The 23,759-nt window shown below is 49.1% G+C and overlaps 2 protein-coding genes across 6 annotated transcripts; one reads left to right on the top strand and one right to left on the bottom strand.

The window, feature by feature from the left end:
- The first annotated feature begins 2 nt into the window (after positions 1-2).
- On the top strand, positions 3-14,037 carry RETSAT (retinol saturase). Its single transcript, XM_045446680.1, has 11 exons — positions 3-397; positions 3,412-3,594; positions 3,936-4,177; positions 4,709-4,910; positions 5,379-5,576; positions 7,543-7,662; positions 11,362-11,500; positions 11,723-11,832; positions 11,913-12,079; positions 12,292-12,451; positions 12,707-14,037. Exons 1-11 carry the CDS (start codon positions 220-222, stop codon positions 12,838-12,840), a joined length of 1,833 nt encoding a protein of 610 aa, XP_045302636.1. The 5' UTR covers positions 3-219; the 3' UTR covers positions 12,841-14,037.
- Positions 14,029-22,935, bottom strand: TGOLN2 (trans-golgi network protein 2). Of its 5 annotated transcripts, XM_045446685.1 has the most exons (6): positions 22,548-22,672; positions 21,827-22,311; positions 21,533-21,700; positions 20,804-21,406; positions 19,561-19,644; positions 14,029-18,416 (listed from the first exon to the last, which is right to left on the bottom strand). In XM_045446685.1, the coding sequence occupies exons 1-6, from the start codon at positions 22,591-22,593 to the stop codon at positions 18,411-18,413; spliced, it is 1,392 nt and encodes a 463-aa protein (XP_045302641.1). In that variant the 5' UTR covers positions 22,594-22,672; the 3' UTR covers positions 14,029-18,410. The 5 variants fall into 5 exon arrangements, with proteins under 5 accessions (XP_045302641.1, XP_045302639.1, XP_045302640.1 ...); XM_045446683.1 differs by having other exon boundaries at positions 20,804-21,700; XM_045446684.1 differs by having other exon boundaries at positions 20,804-21,616; positions 22,548-22,671.
- Positions 22,936-23,759: the final 824 nt, after the last annotated feature.

The following is a 23,759-nucleotide window of genomic DNA, read 5'->3' as shown; positions in this document are numbered from 1 at the left end:
TCCCGGCAGCCTGGGAAACTTGGCGCTGCAGGAGTACGAGCTGCCCGGAGGGCCAGTCCGCGCCGGACTCCTGGCTCCAGGCCGGAAAGGTTCTGGCTGATCAAAGGTCGATGTTGCCCCCGCCTCCTGGCCGGGAAGGATAAATACGCGCGGCGGAGGCACAGCAGTACAGGCTGGGGGTCGTGGCTGCGGACCCCGTCCTTGGGCCCCGCCGGCGCTATGTGGCTTTCGCTGCTGCTGCTGCTGCTGCTGGTTGTGCCGCTGTTGGCGGTCCTCTGCAAAGGGCACCTGCGGCCGTTCGCAGGCAGCTCCCCGAACCCCTTCTCCGAGGACGTCAGGCGGCCCTCCGCGCCGCTGGTGACCGACAAAGAGGCCAGGAAAAAGGTTCTCAAGCAAGGTCAGCGAGAAGGGCTCCAAGGCTGTACTTGGGCGGCCTCTCAGGTTTGCGTTCCGATTCCAACACGGCGATCCGCTGCCCACCTGGGCCTCAGTTTCCCCATATGTAAAGTGCTGGGAGGACTTCCTTGAAAGTGGAGGCGCCCCGCTTTCATGTCTCCTACCGGTGACAGACTTTGCCCAAGCAGGCCCCCAGGCCATAGTGGCCCCACGGGCGGGGGTCCTGTCCTCCGCTTGCTGAGGTCATGGCGATGAAGTTTTGGGGGTGATGGTGGGGTGGTCCTGAGCCTGGGGCCAAGAAAAAATTCTTGGTGCAAAAAGGTGATTTTATTAAAGCACAGGGACAGGACCCATGGGCAGGAAGAGCTGCACTGAGGTTGTGACAGTTAACTCATTATATACCCTCAGGTTGGGAGGGGGTCAGGGATAGAGTAAGTCGCTAAGGTATTTTGGAAGCAAGGTTTCTAGGACCTTGAGGGGCGAGCTGTTGCTAGGGAAACACCAATTACCGTTTAACAGAACCTCAGTCATGAGAGGTTCTGTTACACCTATACATAGATGTATATTGGGAGGCCATACGCTTGGAGTATGATTGCCAACATATATTTTGGGGTAATTGAGATAAAGGAAGTAGACTTACAAGATGGGTCCTCAAGGTTGTGACAATGCTAAGCTCAGGTTCTCTTTTGCCCCTAGCAAAGTGCCATCATTGAAACAGCTAAGCTCCGACAGGGAGGTCACTCTACCAGTTTCAAGGACTCATCAATGGGCTGTAGGCAGTAAGGGAATTTAATTTTTCATTTGCCTTAGTTTCCCACATCACCATGGCAAGCATTTAAACCCTTTTCCTTTGTTCTTGGGTAGCCAGGAGTGTCCAAGGATTATCACACAGATCCCACCTGGAGTTGGGTGTGTGTGTGTGGGGGGGGGTGGTACTAGATTGTGTTTTGCCCCTCAGCCTGCCTCATGCTCCCTCACCAATGGCATAGCCAGGAACAGGTCCACGACCCGCAGGATAGACAAGAAGAGACCTTTCCCCCACTTGGTTATAAGACTTTAACTTTTCCCCTTACTCTCCCCTGTGGTTCAAGGGCATGGAGGAGCTACACATCTCTTCCAACCTGTGTGGGAAATTGTATTTCGCCCATCAAGTGATTTGAGTGGCTATGCCTCGTCCCAACTCTTATGGTTGGTTCTAAAACTTTGGGAGAGGCTCAACAGGGTGCCTCAGGCTGAGAGCTGCTCTTTGGTCAACCAGAGTATCTCCACTATCATCTTTAGAACATACTTTGGGGTTCCTCATAAGGTTTAAAGAAAGGGTTGTGCTGCTTTAAGAAAAAAAAGTTAGATCTCCTCTTTGATCTCCAAGGTCCCTCCCACTTGTAAATTTTAGAATTCTGTGTGACACATCTTGTGACACAGGCGGAGACAATACTGTTTTAAGTGGAAAGACTGTTAGTCTGAACTTCTGAGATGAGGGTTTTAGCTTGGATTCTGTCATTAATTTACTGCATAGCCATTATTAGCAAATTACTCCTCTTCTCTCGGGTTGGTCTAGAAGTGAGATGACTGGGGCACCTGGATGGCTCAGTTGGTTGAGCGTCTGACTTCAGCTCAGGTCATGATCTCACGGTCCGTGAGTTCAAGCCCCACGTCGGGCTCTGTGCTGTCAGTTCAGAGCCTGGAGCCTGCTTCAGATTCTGTGTCTCCCTCTCTCTCTGCCCCTCTCCCACCCACACTCTCTCTATCAAAAAATGAATAAACATTAAAAAAAATTAAAAAAAAATAAAAATGAGATGACTGATGTAACTTTTTCCAGCCAGGTTGTGTGATCTATTAGTGGATCATGAACTGGATTTAGTAGGTTGTATTTCAAAATGTGGTAGAACAGAAAATATCAGAGTCATCATACATAGTTCGGTAATACTTCTATTTCAGTTATTGTGAAACTTCAGCTCCCGTTATTTAGATTATATACTTATTTATATTTTGAATTGTGATATAAAATGTGTTTTTCACTAGACGTTTTTCTTTTTTTTTTTTTTTTCTTTTTTTAATGTTTATTTTTGAGAGAGAGAGAGAGACAGAGTGTGAGCAGGGGAGGGGCAGAGAGAGAGGGAGACACAGAATCCGAAGCAGGCTCCAGGCTCTGAGCTGTCAGCACAGAGCCCGACTCGGGGCTCAAACTCAGGGACTGCGAGATCACGACCTGTGCTGAAGTCGGACACTTAACCGACTGAGCTACCCAGGCGCCCTAGATGTTTTTCTAAAAATGTTTGAAAAGTTAAAAGTTTCCCAAGTTCTCTTGCAGCTTGGAAAAATTCCAAATCTCAGTTCTTCAAGAATGATCTTTAAAGAACAGATCACGTGTTGAAGTGCCCACGTGGCATCATGTGCTGTCCTTTTATCTTGCTTAGGTGCTGATCCCTTAGTTCTGCCTCCAGACTTCTCTGATATGAAAGGGTGGTGCAATGATTTCTCAGCTCTGTCCTGCTCAAGCCTCTGCTTCAGGATCTTGAAGAACCATCATAGGACCAGGCTGTTCCACTGGTGCCTACAGACCCTGTATTTTTCAAAGATAACCGACTTATGAATGGACAATTCCAAGAGCCACAGTCTGCCCACAGCACTCTCCTGTGTCCCCCGTTTCCTTGTTTCTTTCTTCCCTAGCTCTCTATCTGCACTTAAGTTTCTCAGCCTGTATTATTATTGTCAGCTTTCTGTTTCTGTTTGTGTTTTGTTTTTCTTTAAAGTAGGTGAAATCCCCAGGTACATATTGGTTTTAGTTAAATCGGCTCCAGTAAGACCAAATCACTGTCTTTAATCTGCCAGGCTGGTCCTGAGTATTTCCCAGGTGCAATGTTTGAGATATTTTAGTCGGTTGCTCCATGCCAAACTGCACTGGAGTTTTCTTGCATTGTGTAAGCTAGCAGAGCCTTCCTTGGTTTCCGTGTCTTTGCTCTTTTGCTGCCCCTGCCTGAGAAGCTCACCCTCCAACTCTTCCCTCTGCTGCAGCTTTCTCAGTCAGCCGAGTGCCAAAGAAGCTGGATGCAGTGGTGATCGGCAGTGGCTTTGGGGGCCTGGCTGCAGCTGCGATTCTAGCCAAAGCTGGCAAGCGAGTTCTGGTACTGGAACAACATACCAAGGCAGGAGGCTGTTGTCATACTTTTGGAAAGAATGGCCTGGAATTTGACACAGGTAAGGCTTGTGTGGGAAGGGGTTGGGAACATGGCTGTATCTTTAGGAGGCTTGGAGCAGCCACTGTGGGATGACACTGGACGTTTCTGTTGTTCTGGAGGCCCCAGCTTCTCCCTGGGCACCACTTTCTTTGTCTGACAGCCATCACCGCAGGGAGCTGAACTGGGTAGAGATCTGGTGGTTTCTGCTGCAGCACCTCCCCACAGAAAGTTGTGGGTAGCACTCTCCGGGCACGGACTCAGCCATGCAGGACTACCTCTTTCATTTCGCTTCTTTTATCTACCGTTCCAGGGATGGGCTCCCTTATCCCTATGACACCTTGTTCTTCTGTCTCCCGACAGGAATCCATTATGTCGGGCACATGCAAGAGGGCAAGAGTAGCCGTCTTATCCTGGACCAGATCACTGAGGGGCAGCTGGAATGGGTTGCCTTGTCTTCTCCGTTTGACGTCATGGTACTAGAAGGACCCAACGGCCGAAAAGAGTTCCCCATGTACAGTGGGAAGAAAGCTTACATTCAGGGCCTCAAGGAGAAGTTTCCCCAGGAGGAAGCTGCCATTGACAAATATATAAAGCTGGTTAAGGTAACATGGATGTGCTGAGGACCCCCCCACCCCTACCCCCCGTTTATTCCCGACAAGGCTGACCTTCATTAGTGCAGTGACCAGTGGGCGAGGCAGAAAGGGAGGACCGGTCAAGTCTGCCCTGAACTTAGCCCTACCCTAGTTGGCCTCTGCCCAGCTGGGCCCTTTCTCTGGAGGCTGGACTTGACAGCAGCCACTCTCACTTTGGCCTCTGGAGGGAGGGGTTAGGAGGAGGACAGGAACCGTGTTCTCCTTTTGGACTAAGCTGGCTTCTGTGTGGTCAGATCACACCCGTTTTTACTTCATCTGAGACCAGATGGGATTTTTCGAAAGGAATTCGGGCAGGATACTGAAATGCGGAAAAGGACTCATCTGAATGTGGAATGGGAAAAATTCACAGAGTACAGATTTTTAAAAATCCAAGTTCGGCCAGGGCTAAATGTTGCTGGGCCCCGGTGCTGGGCTGGTACGCAGGCCATTGGAAGGGTGATTCTGTTACAGTGGCTCCTCGCTGCTTATTTTTTTTCTCAGGCGGTGTCCCACGGAGTCGTCCTGGCCATCTTGTTGAAGACCCTCCCGTTGCGCATAGCTCAGCTCCTCAGCAAGTGGGGGCTGCTCACCCATTTCTCTGCCTTTCTTCGTGCTTCCACCCAGAGCCTGGATGAGGTCCTGCGGCAGCTGCCGGCCTCCCCGGAGCTCCGGGCGGTGCTCAGCTACATCTTCCCCACTTACGGTGGGTACTGGCCTGGAGTCCTGGGCGGCTCCTGGAGGAGGAGGTGTTGCCCTCTTGGCTCTCAATCCTTCTTCCTGAACCTGCCTGACTGACTGAAGTGGAGCAGGATAAACCCAAGGCCCTCTGGAGCTCTTGGGTGAGAAGTCTGTCCACCTACCTGCTGGACTCCCTGGCACACATTCCCTGCGCCATGCCCTGGATGCTTTTCCTTTTCAGCCAACCGTGTCCTCCCTCGTCTCAGCAGCATGTCACTTTGAGGGAGGACATTCCCACTGGCCCCTGGATCTGTAAGGTACCCTGTGTTTGGATGGCAATAGATAGGCCCTCTGGCTGCCCTTAACCCTGGGGATCATTTGGATCCTGGGGGGGCAGAGCGAGGCTTGCGTGCTTTTTGACAGGAATCTGTCTTCCTCTTTAAATGCTGCTGCCGCCTGCTCTTGCCTCATCGCCCCTTCCTTCCTTCTGTAGGTGTGACCCCCAGGCACAGTGCCTTCTCCATGCATGCTCTGGTGATGAACCACTACATGGAAGGGGCCTTTTATCCCCGAGGGGGTACCAGTGAGATCGCTTTCCACACCATCCCTGTGATTCAGCGGGCCGGGGGCGCTGTCCTGACCAGCGCTACTGTGCAGAGTGTGTTGCTGGACTCCACTGGGAAAGCCTGTGGTGAGAGCCCCGCATCGTGCTTCATGGCTCCTGGGCTGGGGTGGGAGAGAAGTGGGGTGCAGAGAGAAACAAGCACAAGGTATAGAAAAACCGACATCCTCACGGGGAGTTCACGGCTAAAATTACCCAGAGCAGGGGCTCAGGGAAAGCGATTAGAAAGGACGCAGGAAGGATAAAGGATTGCATGGTCCCCAAAGACCAGTATTTGATCATTTATTCCATAGGTAAAAATAGGGATCCAGTAATCCAAGATCCCCTTGAATGTAGGGGCTGTGTCTTTTTTTTTTTTTAAGTTTATTTATTTTGAGAGAGAGAGAGAGAGAGAGAGAGAGCACACCAATAGGGGAGGGGCAGAGAGAGACGGAGAGGAAGAGAACCCAAGCAGGCTGTGCACCACCAGCACAGAGCCTGACGTGGAGCTCGAACCCACAAACTGTGAGATCATGACCTGAGCCAAAGTCAAGAGCCAGATGCTTAACTGACTGAGCCATCCGGGCGCCCTGGGGGCTGTGTCTTTATGCCTGTAGATCTTAGCACATGATAGAGGCTCCATAAAGTTTGTTTAGTGATTGGTGGGATGAATAAATAACCTGGGCACTTGAAAGGGCATTGTGGAGGCCAGCGAGATGCTCTGCCCTCAACCTGTAAATGGCAGAGTGGAGCCTAGAATCTCGTTATCCTGGCTCGGGTCTTTACTGCCACCTGCCCAGAGCATCAGAATTCCACCGTGGATGAATTCTGTGAGGAGAGGGTGTGTGCAGGGAAGGACTCTGGTAAACAGAACAGACCATCCATGATTAGGGGGTGCTTAAAGAAACATCAGGGAAGGAGACAGAGAGAGACCTGAAAGAAGAGGGCTGGTGTGACAGTGGATTCACCAGAGGAGTCTTTCAAGGAGGAGGTGTGTGGATGGCCCACTGCACAAAAAAATCAAGGGAGAAAAGGTCATCAGCGGTCTCTGAGAATACATTTGTAGAAGAGACTAGGAAGTTGCTGGGTGAGACCGGAGAGGTGGTTGGTTGTGTGAGATTTTTCTCTGATGTCCACAAGCAAGTTCCTCTTCCAGCCAGAAGAGGTCCTTGAAGCAAGGTGGGTTTATCAGTTCAATTAGATTCAGTTCAGAATATTACTCGTATTTTTCAGGTGCTAGGTGATAAAAGATGGAGATAAAAAGATGAGATGGCTATAAAGAAAATCTGTAATTCAAGAAGTTTCTAATCATAGGGAAGATCATTGAGATGTAAAGTGTCATACAGAGGTACAGACTAAGGATGGAGGAAGGAGGGCAGAGGTGCTTGAGGCAGGTCATAAAGGGTGAGAAGAAGCTAGCCCGAGCTTTTGGGATGTTCCAGGCAGGGGGAACAGAATGTGCAAAGGCACGGATGCATGAAAGAGCTGACTATTTTTAGGCGTCTGGAAGTAGGTTGAACCCAAAGATGCTACTGTTTTTATAGGTCAAAGTGGTTGGATATCAGCTGTTTGATATGGTGCCACCTAATAGTTTAGTGCGTGTGGCCAGAGACAAGGCTGGAGACACAGAAGGGACCAGATCTTGGAAGGCTGGTACAAGACTTTGGAGTTTATCTTACAGAGGTTGTGGTGTCATTGGAGGGTCTCAGAGTATTTTGGAAATAGAAGTCTGGCAGCAGTGAAGAAGGGCCTGGGATTCCAGTGGAAGGGCTTCAGCCCATGAGCTTTGTCACGGTTAGTGTGGAGGTTTGGCTACAGAAAAGGGTGCCCACATGGCGTGGGGAGAGAGCCAGGGAAGGTAAGTGCACAAGTGACTGTGGGGTTAGGTGGAGAATGCTTGAGGATGTTTCACTTGCTTTGCAGTTTTGTGTGGAGCCTGCCTGCCTGACCATAGCTGGGCTGGATGCCCAGATCTAAGAAGATAAAGTGTAGGCTGGGAGAGATCTGTGTAAAACCTGGAGTGCAAAGAACCTCAGCCAAGCTCTTGTGCCTGCAGGTGTCACTGTGAAGAAGGGTCAGGAGCTGGTGAACATCTATTGCCCCATCGTGATCTCTGACGCAGGACTCTTCAATACCTACAAGTACCTACTGCCAGAGAATGCCCGCTGTCTGCCAGGTAAAATACTGGGCTACTTTGCTCTGCAAAGCTCCTAGCAGTGCCCCCTCCGGGGCTAGCCTGCCCAGCCAGGCTGGTGTTCTTGCTCCTCTTGACTGCCCTGTGACCGTCCTTAAGCAGAACAGGTGAGCACGAGCACACCATCTCTAGCATCTGTTCCCAGCAAGACCTCTGTGTTCAGGGGTTGGGAAGCAGCTTTCTTTGTATTGAATCACCCCCACAGACCCCTTGGTCCTTATCTCTCATTCCGTCCTTGGCATATTTACCCCTTATCCCCTATAACCTCAACCGCTTTGCCCTCTTCTCTTTCAAGTCTGTTGCCTGTTTTCAGCTTCCCCAGATCTTAGAGCTAATAGTTCATGATGGTGGGTAGCGTCCTAAAGGAACGCTGCTTGGGTTTGTGGTATGAATCCTACTTTTTTCCCTGAATTCTTCACTTACTTTGAGTGGGAAAGCCTGGTCTGACATCAGTAAAGGAAGCTAAGGCCGGCATGGAGAAGAAAGTCTTGCTATAATTGTTGTGTGCTTTATTTGGGACCCAAGGTTCTATTTTTTTTTTTTTTTACCTCTTTCAAGAACCAGCTACTTGCTGGGGCTGAAGCTGCGGGAGTACCCTTCTGGCTTTCTTCTGTCCCTTGAGCTCTGGGCTTGTGCTTGAAATCTGTGGCCCGGACAGAAATAACCCTCAATGCAGCCTTCTCTTCTGATAGGCTGTGTCCAAACATAATAAAAGCCTGGTTTTGGGGGGTGAGGGGCAGTAGGCATATCTGTGGGTGAGCCCTTCCTCGGTAAGTCTGTGTGAGAGGCTTTACCTTTGTCGTGGCACGTGATCCTCACTGCCACCTGGGAGACAGATGTCATCATCCTAATGTTTATGGGGCCGGAGGAGAAGTGAGACCCAGACGGGTGAAGTGACTTCCCAAGGCCACCCGGGTGAAAGCAGCAAAGCTGAGATGAGAACACTGGTGGTTCTGACTTGAAAGCCTGGGTCCTTGGCCCCGACCAGACTGAGAAATGTGGAGCTTCGCTCAGCTGGGCCTCAACTGGCGTCTGTTGCCAGAGAAGGCCTGTCCTCCCTCACACTGTGTGGGGTGTGGCAGACTGGCCGGTGGCAGGGCAGCTGGCAGACTTTGCGTTTGGTACTTCCTGCCTCCCTGCCTCCCAGGACCCCTGAACCCTGGCTCTGATGGGTCCCAGTGCCCCTCCTCCTGCCTGCCTCCTCCCCAGGGCGCCCTGTCAGGAGTTACAAGTTTAGCTTGCCCTCCCTTCTCTAGTTACAGTGTTTACTGCTTTTGTGTATCTAATCTAATGGCACAAGCCCCACCTGGCTGAAAAACCATTTGCCCCCTTAGGAGGAGCAGTTGGATGTTGCCTCAGATGAATCCCCGTTTGAGAGCGTTTCAGGCAGTGGCAGCCAAGATGCTTAACTCAGGAGACCCCCAGGTGCTGGGACTCCTTTGTTTCCACCTGCTTTGGGGGTGGGGGTTCTCATAGGTCTATCTACCTCTCAGAGTTGAGAACCAGATGTCTGGTGGCCTTTGGGGCAGGCAGTGCTGGCTGGAGTCGTGTGGAGGTGGGGTGGTCAGGCAGAGGGAGCCTCTGTGAATAGGAGCACTTTTCTTAAGTCTACTGCTGGGCCTTCAGGAGGTTCCTGGGGATGGTTTGGAGAGGAAGTTGTTTGAGTGGGGAAGACTCATCGGACAGTATCAATAAGGGAAGCTGAGGCTGGCATGGAGAAAAAAGCCTGGATATAATTGTGTGCCTTATTTGGGACCCAAGGTTCTATTTTTCTGCCAGGTATGTGGTTCCTGGATCCCATCCTTCTAGTTGGAGAAAAAGGGAAAGGAAGGGCTAGGTGGGGTAGTTACTGTTCTTAAGGGCCTCTGGAGACCTAGATGGTTTCACTCCTGGGCCCCCTGTTTTCTCCATGATCACCCCCATCCCACCTGGAGAGGAGGAGCCGGCAGTGAGATTAGCCCCAGATGCTGGAACCCGGGTGAGAAGGTGCTCCTATGGCCCCAGGGCAGCCCGCCATCCCTCCCTGTGGCGGTGGAAACCCACATTCCCCTTCTGTCCTGATTGTGCCCCCATGGCCCAGTGGTCTGTCAGTCTCTTGTGGTCCTACTGGAATTGCTATCCCGCCTCCTTTCACTCTCAAAAGCCTGTTTTGGATGATGAATCCTATGGTCACCCTACACATAGCACTCAGCTCTTTGTAGCCTCTATTAGGAAAGCCAGCTTCTTTCAGGAAAGCCTCTTTTCCAGGAGACAGGCATCATATCTGATTCCTTGTAGTGTCCCCAAAGCCTAGCAGAGGATTCAGCACATTTTAGGTCCTCAACAAGTACTTGTTTAACAAATTAAGCACAGTAGCCAGTGGCCCAGTTACCCCTCAGGCAGGTGGTGGTCCTGGGAATGGGAACAAAGGTAAGACTTTGTGGGAGCCATTTCCAGAAGGCTGGTCTGGGGTCATTTGTTGAGAGGTGGGGGAGCCCAGCTGCTTAGCTCCAGGGGACATCAGATGGCTCTCACAGAGGCTCTTGCCTGCTTCCACAGTGCTCTTCCCTCCTCCCCTACCTGAACCTGAAATGCCAGCTGGCAGGAACGGTGTTGGCATTTGTTCATCTGCATTGCTTACCATTTTGAAGTCTTGTTCAGCCTGTTCAGCACATTAGGAATTATGTATATTTGCTCATTGGATGGCTTGTATTCTTTTTTAATGCTTTTTTTATTTTGAAATCTTCATTTTGTTGTTGTTGTTTTAATGGTGAATCTGGTTGTTCCTTTATAGTTACTATTTGAACACCTATTTCAGGAGGGGTGGTATTTTTAAAAATTGTTTTTAACATTTATTTTATTTTTCAGAGACAGAGGGAGACAGAGTGTGAGCAGGGGAGGGGCAGAGAGGAGACACAGAATCCAAAGCAGGCTCCAGGCTTAAGCTGTCAGCACAGAGCCTGACGTGGGGCTTGAACCCACGAACTGTGAGATCATGACCTGAGCCGAAGTCAGACACTCAACTGAGCTAGCCAGGCGCCCCTACATTTTCTTTTTTTTAATGCTTATTTTAAGGGAGGGAGAGAGAGAGAGAGAGCGAGCGAGCGCACGTGCAGGAAAGGGGCAGAGAGAGAGGGAGACACAGAATCCAAAGCAGGCTCCAGGCTCTGAGCTGTCAGCACAGTGCCCGACACGGGGCTCAAACTCACAAACCGCGAGATCATGACCTGAACCGAAGTCAGATGCTTAACCAGCTGAGTCACCCAGGTGCCCCTAGATGGCCTGTATTCAATGTAATATGGAAATCAAGGCTTATAACAAACTACTGTTCATATGTATGGTCTGTATAGTGTGGAGCCCAGTAATCTGCTCATAACTTAAAGCCAATAGGGAAGATTGCAGGCACTGAGCCAGCTTAGAGAAGCTGGGCCTCCTGGGCCTTCAAGGGGGCTTAGAGCAGAAGTGGGGGGTGGGCAGAGGAGTGGGAGCCCGGGGGTGTGTTCTTACCAGGCAGAAGACAGAGAAGAGCAGGCCCCTGTCAACACTGTTATTTTAGTGTTAAAATAAGAGTTGTGAAGATGGCCAGGTGCTAGGCTGGTCGCCGAGGGTGAGGCTGCAGATAAAGCAAGCAAGTTCTTCCAGGGCAGGGAGCGGCTCCCCCCGCCGGCTGTGTTCACACGGCCCTCACCTCCACTTCGGCAGGTGTGAGGCAGCAGCTGGAGATGGTGCAGCCTAGCTTGAGCGCCTTCTGTGTTTTCATCGGCCTACGAGGCACCAAGGAGGACTTGGGGCTGCAGTCCACCAACTACTTTGTGTATTTTGACACAGACTTCGACAAGGCGTAAGGCGTGTGTGTGCATGTGGGGTGGGGGGGGAGGGTGTCAGCTGGGGCCCACAGCCCACGGGGCTCTTGCCTCCTCCTCTGACGCTGGAGAATCCGCAGCAGTTACGGAGTGGGCCTCAGCTTCATCCCTGTGGGGGGTCCCGGGGGCTGGCCTGTCCTTGGGGCAGTGGCAGTGAGGAGCCAAGGCCTGGCATCAGCAGCCACAGCCCTTGCCCTCAGGATGGAGCACTACATCTCGATGCCCAGGGAAAAGGCTGCAGAGCACTTGCCCGTCCTCTTCATTGCCTCCTCCTCAGCCAAGGATCCCACTTGGGAGGACCGGTTCCCAGGTGGGCCTTTCGGTCGGGGGCGGCACGGGGGCCGGAGCAGGGAAGGGGCCTGGCATTAGTAACCCCAGCTGTGTCCCCAGACCGGTCCACGATGGTCGTACTGGTGCCCACCTGCTATGAGTGGTTTGAAGAGTGGCAGGAGAAGGCAGAGGGAAAGCGGAACAGCGACTATGAAACCCTCAAAAACTCCTTTGTTGAAGCCTCTATGTCGGTTGTCATGAGGCTGTTCCCACAGCTGGAGGGGAAGGTAGGCGGGCAGACCATGTGGTAGTGACAACATACCTCTCGGTGCCATTTCTGCTCTTTCTTTTGGGGAGGGAAATAAAGCCCTGAAATAACTAAGCTCCAGGGAAGGGCAGGGAACCCATGCAGGCATACAGTTCAGTTGAGAAGAGAAAAGGGAGGAAACGAGGATCTCACAAGGCCCCACTCCCACTCTGCTGCCTTTTGTCTCCTCAGGTGGAGAGTGTGGTCGGAGGGTCCCCGCTGGCCTACCAGTTCTATCTGGCTGCTCCCTGGGGTGCCTGCTATGGGGCCAGCCATGACCTGGACCGCCTACATCCTCATGTGATGACCTCCATGAGGGCCCAAAGCCCCATTCCCAACCTCTACTTGACAGGTACACTGCCCCATTTCTCTAGGGCCTACAACCCCAGGCCTCCCAGTCACCCAAAGTACTCTGTTCTGTCTGCAGATCCTACTGTCCCCTGCAGCCTTCCACATGGGGATGGGCTACCCCAGCAAGCTATGGACCCTGGTCCTGATGTAAACCCATCCGTGGGTGGCCTAGCTTGGAGGGATGAACATGAGAGCCTTTGCTCCCTGTCCCCCCGCTTGGGGAAGATGCTCATGGGCCTGTGCTCTTGTCTCCTAGGCCAGGATGTCTTCACCTGTGGGTTGGTGGGGGCCTTGCAAGGGGCCCTATTATGCAGCAGCACCATCCTGAAGCGGAACTTGTACCTAGACCTTAAGAATCTCAACTCAAGGATCCAGGCTCAGAAGAATTAGTCCAGAGTGGAGTCTGAGGAATTTGGCTGGTGCTATGGCACAGCCCTGGACTTAGCCATGTCTTCCTGTACTCGTTCTTTCCTCACATAAGGCACTCTAATCTGTTTTTGATTTCTGAAGAGGTCTGACACACAGGTCACAATTCTTCAATCACAGTTCTCAAGTTGCACCTCTTCCAGCTGGGCAGGTGATTGCTCAGAGCTAACACTGCTATCCCTGGTAAAAGGCCCGGGGTGACCCAGTGACTTGGGGAGCCTGTTTGGTCAAGCAGTGCTTTGCACACTGCGCTCCCATCGCCTCCCAACCCAGAAGAGTCCAACTGAATATTCTTTTGGTCAGGTGGACAGAACCCTCCGTAGTCTTGGTCAGCTGAAGCAGATTGGGCCAGATATCCTGAGACTTCTCTTCCTTCATTCTCCTTGCTGCACCAAAGGAGTTCCATACTGCTGTTGGAAAAGGGTGCCTAGAGGGGTTTTTGTCAAAACCTGGGCATGGTTTTGGCTGTAGTTCCGTGGGTTCAGAGGCCCCCAGAGAGCCCATTTTTGTTGGTTCCAGTGGCTCTTTCAGAGGGTGGGGAAACACCTAGGGTAGTCTCAATGTGGTTGTGGGAGTTGGGGGTAAAGACGTTAGCGAAGTATATATTGAAATATCCAATTCACATGCAGCCAGGCCCTAGGTTTGTCTTCCTTATTTTCACGGTAACATTGGGTCTCCACTGGGTCAGCACCAAGATACCCTCATGGAGCTCAGTACCTGAGCCTCAAAAGTTTATCTTCCAAAAATCCACAGCAAAGGGTGATGTTAGCAGTTACGACACTGGACTGGAAAGATGAGTTCATGGGGGTTGAAGCAGACTGAAAGAACGTTCCAGGCCAAGGTTACAGCAGATGACAACCACAGAGGTAACTGATTGTAAGACAAATAACCCAGCCACATCCTAGACCTAGAACATGGGCTGCCTGGCGGGGAGGAGTGGGGCTGGAAATCAGTCAGGATCAGAATGTGAAAAGCTACGTAACGAGTGTACAAAGGTCAGGGATGGTGTTCCCATTTATTGGTACATACGGGGGGGACTGGATGGAAAGGTGAACAAAGGCTGAAGTTTTGTTTTTTTTTAATGACCTTTCACTTGTATTAGGCCTTATTTCTATCAATTTGATTGCCATTTTAATAAATCTAATGTTTTTATAGCTTTAATATTTGAAATTTATTTTGGTTTCTGTGCAGTGATACAAAACTACATTGAAACGGCATTCAGAGAAGCTCAGGAAAACATTACGTACTGAAAAATACTTATTAGACCAAATAACCTTTAAAAAAATAAAATTAAGTAATCATATAGTTAAGTTAAAAAAGCTGAAAATATAAAACATTGCAAAAACAGTGGCACTCTACTAATCCGGTAAACAAAAAAGGGAGACAACTTCAACAATCATTTATTTAACATGAGAAACTTCTGAATTAAAGGAATATCTAAGTGTGAGGAGGCTGCTTTTGTTGGCAGCTTGTAGCTACACAGCTCAGACCCAACACTATTACGGAGGAGTTTCTCAACTGGGACATTTAGGAAATTCACAGGTGTCTTGAGGAACTAGGTGAGTTGAGATTCAGTCTTTCTCTGGAAGAATAGTTAAATGGAACCTGGAAATCTCTTCCCAGGATTCTTCCTTAAGCAAGGCATTGTCAAAGGCAACCTTCTCAGCAAGACTTTTCAGAAAACAGCTGGAAGAACACCAGGATCTAGTGTCTGGTGAACAAGATACTCTCTTCCCCGTTCAAGTGATTCAGAACATGTGCGAAGCGTGCTAGCTTTCATCACACATACAGTAACAGCATTATGTATCAAGTTACCTTGTAAAAACAAGAAGCAGGCTTCCTTTTTTGATTTAGATGACATGAAGTAGAGAAAAAAATGAGAATCACCATCAGGGGAATTCTAGAGGTTTATAATTCTATCACCAAACGTTTCATTAAAAGCCATTATGGGAAAAGAAACGTCAGCATACGTATAGCTCATTGTCAGGTCTTTCCGAGTTGTTGTAGCCTTTCTAGATAGACTGGCCTTCGTTCCCCCAGAGTCCAGAAGAGCATCCTTAAATAATTCTCAGTAATCTGTAGCAAGAAACGAAACCCCTCTACTGACATCCATGACTGAAACACAGATTCCTCCTACTAGAAATCAATTTTCAACCAAAGGCTGGGGCAGGAAAGACATAGCTGTCTAGATAGCGGTGCTTCTCGTGGCTCCAGGGACTTCCCTGCCCACCGCTACCCTTCCCCCCCCTCGCACCCCCACCTTGAGAGATGCCTCAAGCCAGCTCACCCTCATCCACACCATCTCTAGAAAAACATGCTATCAATAGTTTATCTTCAAAAGGACAACTACTGAGAAAAGTTTTCCGCTGGTGTGAGAGAGTTCCTTCAGTGTAATTTCTACAGTGAAGCTTAAATTCTATTGTACTCTTTTAGCACAAGAAATGATACTTCTCGGATGCTCAAAAAATGGAACTATGCGGACTCCACAGAATCCTTATGCATCCACTTGGTGCCAACCCTCTTGGTTCCTCAAACCAATCTTTCTTTCTGCTCACCCTCCTTACAAGCAAAGTCTATCAGTAAGGGACAGCAACCAGTAGCCAGGAAGAGCTGTATGAGACGTCAGGTAAGTCACATTCAGACGTCCTGAACAAGGAAAATGTCTCTGCAAGACACTGAACTCCTGAAGTACCTAGGGGATGTCACTACACTAGGCAGCTATGCCGGTGGTGCCAAGGGCACTCCTGCAAGTAGCTTGGTTTTGGGGAGGAGAGACCAGATACAGACATCAGATAAGTCTGCTCTTTTTTGCTGGAGTTACAAAATTTGTGATTGGCATTATTAAGAGTTATTAGAATAGAATGGAAAGAGCCAACAATCACGTGGTGGAGGAGTTAAGAAGGTGCATGGAAAAACCTGAGCTGGGGCCTGAAGAAACATCTGGGGAGGCAAGTGAAAGAAGAGAAAGGAGTGTGCCCCGACTGAAGAACAACCACGGAAGCCAGGGAATGGAGGGCACAGCAACAACAAAAAGGCACAGAGGCCTAGATGGGCCTGACAAGAGGAGCCTTTGGCCTGGGCAGGATGCAGAGAAAACCTGGCAAGAAAGTGCCCATCTGCAGAGTCCTGAACACTACAGTCTATAAAGCTAGATTCTCTAAGCCATGAGAGGTAGACAGAAGCTTTAGATCAGGGCAAGGATTTTGGAAAGATCAATCTGTACATGAGAGAAGATGGACAGGAGGACCAGTTAGGATGGCTCTTGAGGGGGTTGGGAATTCAGGAGAGAAGTGAAATGGTGGGGGTGCGACGACAGGAAAGCAAGGAAAATGGAAAGAAAGATTATACTGGTGACTTTTTGTTGTTGTTGTTGTTAATGGATAGGTCTGTTGTAACACATAAAAATGGTAAAAGACCACATAGTTTGGAGCTGAGACAAATAAAATGGGCAGCTGAGATGGGCAGCTTAATGGGTATTAGAGAGAACTTCAGTTTTTAGTGCCAACAGAGCAAACTAACAGCGCACAACAGGATTTGGTTCTTTGGGAACCAGGCCAAGGATAAATACTTGGGAGTCACTCACTCAGAGGATGAGGGATGGATGAATTTCTGGGAAGATGAAGGAAGACAGAAACCAGCCTTTGAGGGCTCTCTTCCCCCACCAGCACAGGGTAAAGCAAAGTTCTTAGAAGCCAGGACAGTCAGTCAGAGAAACCAGAAGGGGGGAATTTCAATTTGGATGGTCAATAATGTTCAGTTCTATCCAGAACAAGACTAAGCTTTGAGAATAAGCCATTACCTTTGGCAATCTGAACCTCAGGAAAAACACTACTAGTAGGAAGACAGGGACCGACGTGAGTGTACAAAGGTTACAAAGGGAAGGAGTAACAAACAGGATGGATGGGAACGGGAAATCTGGGCATGCATAAAGGTAGAAGGAAAGGTGGTAGCGTAGACGGAGAAACAGAAAACATCAGAGGGGAGAAGGAAAGGTAGGCAAAGGGGAACCGTGGTTTTATAGAATGCTAGGAGAGCCGGACAGAAAATTCCTCAGAGGAAAGTGTTATAAGACTGATGCACAGTGTTATAAGAGGGCATGACGCCGAGAGCATTCATTTATTCCTTGTCTCCATAAATCTCAACTCAAAGCCATGCTGTTTTAAGTGAGGTGCAAGGTAATGTGCCAACAGGATGGTCCTTTCTGCAGAATGACTTCAGCAGCACAGAATTCATCCCACCCCTCACTTCCCACATTCTTTGTATTTCCCTGAGATCAGCTATTCTAATTCCATTTTTTCTCTGCAGAACAACTCTCTCTAGGCTCTCTATAATAGGTAGCTCAGCTAGAATGGACTTAAGTAAAACTTCAAACCACAGCATGATCCAAAACACTACCCTCAGTTACCCCAGGGGAACTCTCTGAATTTCTTAAGTTTTAACAACCTCTGACATGGAATGGAAGGAGAGTTTTTACTAATTACCCTTGACATCCTATATCAGATACAGAACCATTAACTAGATTAAGGTAAAAGAGACAGTACAGTTAGTTTCTGACTACAAGTCTAATTTGTCTATTTTAGGCAACAAATGTCAAACAGAGTTTATGGGAAACCTTTCATAAAACCCTAGGAAAATAATGCAGATCAAAACCAAACCCTCCTGCACATTTTCTGCTGCAAAGTATGAGCTCACCCTATTTTAAAAAGTTCCTGTTACAATTATGAGTATAGACAAGCACAGTATTTTCAATAATCATAACTATATTTTTAAAAATCTGTGATGGGAACTGTGGCTTTACAGCTTTACTTCCAGAATCCCCAAGTTCAGTTTTATGCTCAGTACAACCAAATGGAAGTTGACTCACTTTGTCTTAAGTAATACGAAAATATCAGGAAAATGTGAAGAACTTACACTAGACAGGTTGGACTGCAGGCAATAAAGCACTTTTTAAAAGCTGTTTTGGTTTGCTGCTGAAGCCTTTGAAGAGAATTACGTATTCAAAGTAGCCCTTTGCCCGTCAGCATTCACCTTCTACATCTTTTGTAGGGCACATCCCTCCAGATGAGGCCTTGGTGTAGAAGCACCTCAACCTGCAGGTGAGTTTTCTCCTAGGTTGACTTTTCAACCTAGTTTTCTCCTAGGTCTGCAAAGATAACTTGTGGTGGGTGCAATGCTGTTTTCAAGGGGTAACTACGAAAGGGCCAAGGCCCAAGGGAAGGCAGTCAGCAGCAGTAGCCTGCCTAGGGCTGAGGTCTCCCTTTGGTCATAGCTGGCTTCTCACATGCTCCCTCTACTCACACTCAGAGGAGGAAAGGATGGAAGACACCAGCATAGGTGATGGGGACACCGGAGTACAAGGTCACCAAAGTGCAGGTGCAAAAAGCTAAGCAATACCCCCCGCCTCTGCCAGGCCCGATTTGCCACCAAACCCTAGAGGAGGGGGTGTCTCTTAGGTCACAGTACTTTTTTTTCTTCATTTCTCTTGATTTAAAAACAAATCAGCAGGGAGGACAAAGTTCTCAAGAACAGAGAAATCAAATCTGAAACGAGAGCAACACAATTCATTTGTGACATTAATCTCCTTCCAGGGGAATACACCTCACTGCTCTGAATCTAGGGGAATACAAGATCCTATAGGAGTTGCAGTTGAGGGAAAAAATTCAGAATTAAGATAAGCTGCCGCTCTAACATACAAAGAGCAATCGGTAAAATAAAAGCACATAAAATTATTTTTAAAGTCAGTTTGAAATCAAACATATACTAGAAAGATACACACTTGGTGAAAGGAATATGGAAATCCTGGTCTCTGCTTTGTAGTATTTCTGTGTTGTTTTGAATTGTTTACATGTGCATTTTAATTAGGAAAGGGAAATGAATCCTTAAAGTCAATTATCCGGAAAGGTACTAGGCCAAGGCTAAATTGTGAGGTTGACCTACTGGGCTAGTTAGCAAAGGTGTTTGGAGCTGAGTGGCTTATTCTGTTGCTGGTATGGGCTATACATGTGAACTGCGTTACTTGTAGGGAGTCTTAGGAAAACTTACAGTCAAGCCACCAAGTACTATTTACCAATGTCCTGACTGTCCTTACATAGAAGGGGAAAGGAGGGGTGTGTGCTGGCAAGGCAGTGGAAATACCCTGTTCCCACTCAGGCTGCTTTTGGGGAGAATCCTGCTCAGCTCCTACTCTGTGGGGTGGAAGGAATGCTTTGCTTTCTGGCAGGCGTGAGTTGGCTGTACTTAGGAAATCGAGTCCACAGTTTAGTAGGGCTGATCTCTAGAGTTGGAGGCCTAGATGTTTCTGGACTCACTGGTATTCGGGGAGTGTAGTCAAATGCTCTGCTACCTAAAGCATGGCTCCACAGCATGTGATGTCACCTGGGAACTTCCTAGAAACGTAGAAGCAGAGATTGAGATTCCACCCATATGTAATCAGTCAGACTTTTCATCACAATTCCCTGGGTGATTCATATGCCTACTAAAATTTGTGAAGTGTTGGTTCGGTGCAAAAAGCACAGGATGGGTGCCCAGGGGGTTGCCATCAGGTCTTGATTTTGACACAAATTTGTAGTGGGAACTTCGGTGCGGGGGCGGGGAGGAGGAATCAGGTTTCTGGGCCTGAATTTCCTCTTCTGTCAAGGGAGGGACTGCCTATCCCTCCCACAGACCTGGGGCTTCTTTCCTTACCTTCTGGTCCAAACGCTGGTAATCACTGGCCTTTGGCCGTCGAGTAACTTTAGATCTTTTTCCTTCTAGCACAAAAGCAATAATCTGGGGAAAGGAAAATGAAATTAACAAGTGACTCTACAATGACATATCTCAGTCTCTGAAATCAGAGGTAATCACCTGGTAGTACATTTGTTAAGGACCCTGACAGTGAAAGAGTAGTACACCCACAAAGAGACCTCTTTAAGTTATGACAATTTTAAGGAGGACAGGGCTTCCAGTCACCTCAGAATCTTTTATACTACTAAGTATGAAGTAACAGATGGGAAGAAGACTGTTCTGGGCTTTGGCTTGTGGGAGTCTATATGATTTACTCAAGAGTACAAAGATCTGCCAACTCCTCCCCAGAAAGCTCTAGGATAAGACACTCCTTTTTTACTCACAAGCAATAATTATTTCTTATCTGCAAATGTACTTTTTCACCCCACACTTGCTCCACTTTAACCTTACCACTTTCACATCTACGGTTACTTTCTGGATGTAGAATAAGGAACACCTTTTTGTTAAACGTCTTCCCTCATTCCTTACAGTCATAGGCCTATTGACAAATTGAACGCTCCAATTTTAACCAGGCTGTGGAAATGACTAAATTCTTAGGACTCAATACGAAATGCAATCATTTTGTCATCAGAGTGGTTGCTAAGCAACAGATATTACTCTACACCAAACACTGCTAAAGTAGTAAAAGGTGAGTGTCTCCATGCAATTTCTGGCCGTTCTTCTAATCAGAAACTCAACTGACTGTAGAAGACAGTCCCTGGGCTCTCTGCTGTTGATGTCAAAGACTATGTCAAAGACTCTTTCTGCCATTGCAGACGGAAGGTGAAAGCTTGGGAAAGGAAACTAGAAATCATTCACCATCTTCAGAGTACTGTATTTACGAACTGTCAGGTACTCAGGTTCTCTAAGGCTGTAAAGGACCTAAGTAAGATTATGGGAGGAGACCCCAATTCAGGTCAGATCACAATAATGTCCTGACTTAGCACCTAATATAGCAGCAGAGGGCACTCAAAGGTATCTGACATGAAAACAAATCATTTATAAAATGAGAGTAGAGAGCCATAGCAGAATCTGAGGATAAACTGAAGTTTGTCTTAAAATCCCCAGTGCTCATAGGCAGATGAGTGATAGATACCGGCCCACACACCAAACTTTCAGGGTGGAGGAGATCCCATTCCTCTTCTCAAGGCAACTCCTGACTTACCTTCCGCTTGTTGTGATAGGCAATATAGAGGACAGCAACAAGTATGGCTGCGGTCACCAGATATGCAAAGAAGTGGCTGCTCTCTGCACTGGCACTTCCAAGACTGTCTTTATAAAGGTCATCATTCTCCCTACCCATGGAATCCAAAAGTGTTCCTTCACGGTTCTCACTGGAGGCAAGGCCAGGCATCTCTTTCTCTTCTTGGGGCGGTGAACCTTCAGGCTCTGTATCGCCTTCCTCTGCCTTCTTGGGCTCCACATCTTCTGTAAGCTCTGAAGACTTACCTTCTCTCTCCTGCTGTGGAGAAGCGGGGTCAGAGTCCAGTAATACTGTCTCCCCAGATTCACCTCTAGAAGCATGCAGAGAGGTATCTTTGTCAGCTGGTATGTTTAAGTCAGGATTGGTGGGTTCCTTGTTATCAGAGGAGGGGTTGGAGACCAGCTTGTTGGAGTTCAAGGACTGCTGCTGCAGCTTCTCCTTGCTAGGGTCATCTCCCGTGGTCTGGGGCTGGGGCTTCTGCTTGCTGGAGCCCTGTCCTATGGACTGCGGTTGGGGCTTTACCTTACTAGGGCTGTCTCCCATGGACTGTGGCTGAGACTCCACCTTGCGAGAGCCATCTTCCGTGGACTGCGGCTGGGTATTCACTTTGCGAGAGCCATCTCTGGAGGACTGCGGCTGGGTATTCACCTTGCCAGAGCTGTCTCCCGTGGACTGTGGCTGGGTATTCACCTTGCTAGAGCCGTCTCCTGAGGACTGTGGCTGGGTATTCACCTTGCTAGAGCCCTCTCCTGAGGACTGTGGCTGGGGATCCACCTTGCTAGAGCCGTCTCCCGTAGACTGCGGCTGGGTATTCACCTTGCTAGAGCCGTCTCCCGTGGACTGCGGCTGGGTATTCACCTTGCGAGAGCCGTCTCCTGTGGACTGTGGCTGGGTATTCTCTTTGCTAGAACCATCCCCTGTGGACTGTGGCTGGGTATTCAGCTTGCTAGAGCCATCTCCCGTGGACTGTGGCTGCGTATTCACCTTGCTAGAGCCGTCTCCCGTGGACTGTGGCTGGGGATCCACCTTGCTAGAGCCGTCTCCCGTGGACTGTGGCTGGGGATCCACCTTGCTAGAGCCGTCTCCCGTGGACTGTGGCTGGGGATCCACCTTGCTAGAGCCGTCTCCCGTGGACTGTGGCTGGGGATCCACCTTGCTAGAGCCGTCTCCCGTGGACTGTGGCTGGGGATCCACCTTGCTAGAGCTGTCTCCCGTGGACTGTGGCTGGGGATCCACCTTGCTAGAGCCGTCTCCCGTGGACTGTGGCTGGGGATTCACCTTGCTAGAGCCGTCTCTCGAGGACTGCAGTTGAGACTTCTCCTTGTTAGAGTTATCTCCCGTGGACTGTAGCTGGGGCTTCTCCTTGTTAGAGTCATCTTCTGTGGACTGCACCTGGGACTTCCCCTTGCTAGAGCCGTCTCCCGTAGCCTGAGGCTGCGACTGGCTAGAGTTTTCTAGCGGTAGGTCTACTGAAACAGAGAAACCAGTTGGCCCTGAAGAGAGGGAGGCCAAGAGAAGGGAGCCCTCAAAGCTAGATGAAACCGAGGCAACTGGCAAACGGGGGAGGTGGGTGATGGCAAGCGGAGGAGTGACTACGACAGGGAAGTAGCGAGCTCAGAGAGCGACCCGGGGCGGTGAGGATGGTGGGCCTAGGGGTGAGAGTGGGATTATTTGGGGTGGGAGTGGGGGAGGGGGGGGGTCTTACCCGCCACTACGACGCTCAGCAGGATCAACGCAACCAGGAACCGCATCCTGCACTCACTGTGCTTCCGCCCTCTACTGCTCTCGCGAGACCCGCGCGTGCGCGCTCTTAGTGCCCTTGGCTCCGCCCCTTCCTGCGTGCGTCTTCCGCCGCACGCTCAGGCGAAGGGAGGAGCTTAGGAAAAGGCCGGAGTGTCTGGTGGTTCCTCCCTTATCCTGTGCTGTGGTCCAATTCTTCAGTGCAGGCATCTAACAGTCTCCTCCTTTTCCAGGTTTCTTCTCTGCATAGCAGCCGCTACAAACATCACTCTCCTTTTCCTTCTCTCCCCTTGTACTTCCGAGACGATACAGGTCGAACAGGAGCTCCCTGGTCCGCGGGTGATCCCATGGGAGTGACGTCACTGGGGTTCCGCCCCTCTTGGCTCCAACCTGTGTTCACATTTTTAACTTCTCCCTTTCTCGTGGTTCTTTCGCTGTAGCACACAAACGTGCTGTACTCTGGTGTCTCCTATCTGGAAACAGACACCCATCCTGCCACCTTTGTAGCGGGAGTCTTCCCATCCCAGCTCTTCTCTTTCCCGACCCCACAGAAACTGCTCTCCGAGGTCCCCAGAGATCTTTTCTAAAAAATACATCCTTTTTCTGGTCATGGAAGTTACTCATATTCACTGTAGAAAATTTAGTGAACCTGTAGAAATAGAAAACAAAATCGTCCCACTCTTCCAGGATAATCACTATTAAAGTTTTAGTGTATTTTCTGTCTTGCAAACATTTAGTATTTTTGATTAGGTAATATATTCTAATGGTTCAGAAATCAAAATGGGATATTAAAAAAGAGGTATACAAAAAAAAAAAAAAAAGAGGTATACATTAGAAAGTTCTTGGGGCGCCTGGGTGGCGCAGTCGGTTAAGCGTCCGATTTCAGCCAGGTCGTGATCTCGCGGTCCGTGAGTTCGAGCCCCGCGTCAGGCTCTGGGCTGATGGCTCAGAGCCTGGAGCCTGTTTCCGATTCTGTGTCTCCCTCTCTCTCTGCCCCTCCCCCGTTCATGCTCTGTCTCTCTCTGTCCCAAAAATAAATAAACGTTGAAAAAAAAAAAAATTTAGAAAGTTCTTGTTCCCTACCATTCTATAGGTTACCACTTAACGTTTGTTGTGTTCCCATCTAGCGTGAGTTTTTTTAAACAAATACAAAAGCATTCATTTTCTTTTCTGTCTT

This window comes from Leopardus geoffroyi, chromosome A3, assembly GCF_018350155.1.
Source record: "Leopardus geoffroyi isolate Oge1 chromosome A3, O.geoffroyi_Oge1_pat1.0, whole genome shotgun sequence".
Lineage (NCBI taxonomy): Eukaryota > Metazoa > Chordata > Mammalia > Carnivora > Felidae > Leopardus > Leopardus geoffroyi.
The sequence above is the reverse complement of the archived record's forward strand: the minus strand, read 5'-3'. Positions and strand labels throughout refer to the sequence as shown.

What these genes read in the sequence shown, in the direction of transcription:
- RETSAT (XM_045446680.1), top strand. Translation starts at nt 220, where the DNA reads ATGTGGCTTTCGCTGCTGCTGCTGCTGCTGCTGGTTGTGCCGCTGTTG. An exon ending in GAATGCCCGCTGTCTGCCAG is followed by an intron (nt 7,663 to 11,361) that starts GTAAAATACTGG and finishes CCACTTCGGCAG; the next exon opens with GTGTGAGGCAGCAGCTGGAG. An exon ending in TTGGGAGGACCGGTTCCCAG is followed by an intron (nt 11,833 to 11,912) that starts GTGGGCCTTTCG and finishes CTGTGTCCCCAG; the next exon opens with ACCGGTCCACGATGGTCGTA.
- TGOLN2 (XM_045446681.1), bottom strand. Translation starts at nt 22,593, where the DNA reads ATGCGGTTCCTGGTTGCGTTGATCCTGCTGAGCGTCGTAGTGGCGG. An exon ending in GCTGAGCGTCGTAGTGGCGG is followed by an intron (nt 22,312 to 22,547) that starts GTAAGACCCCCC and finishes TCTCTGTTTCAG; the next exon opens with TAGACCTACCGCTAGAAAAC. An exon ending in CCTATCACAACAAGCGGAAG is followed by an intron (nt 19,645 to 20,803) that starts GTAAGTCAGGAG and finishes TCCTTTCCCCAG; the next exon opens with ATTATTGCTTTTGTGCTAGA.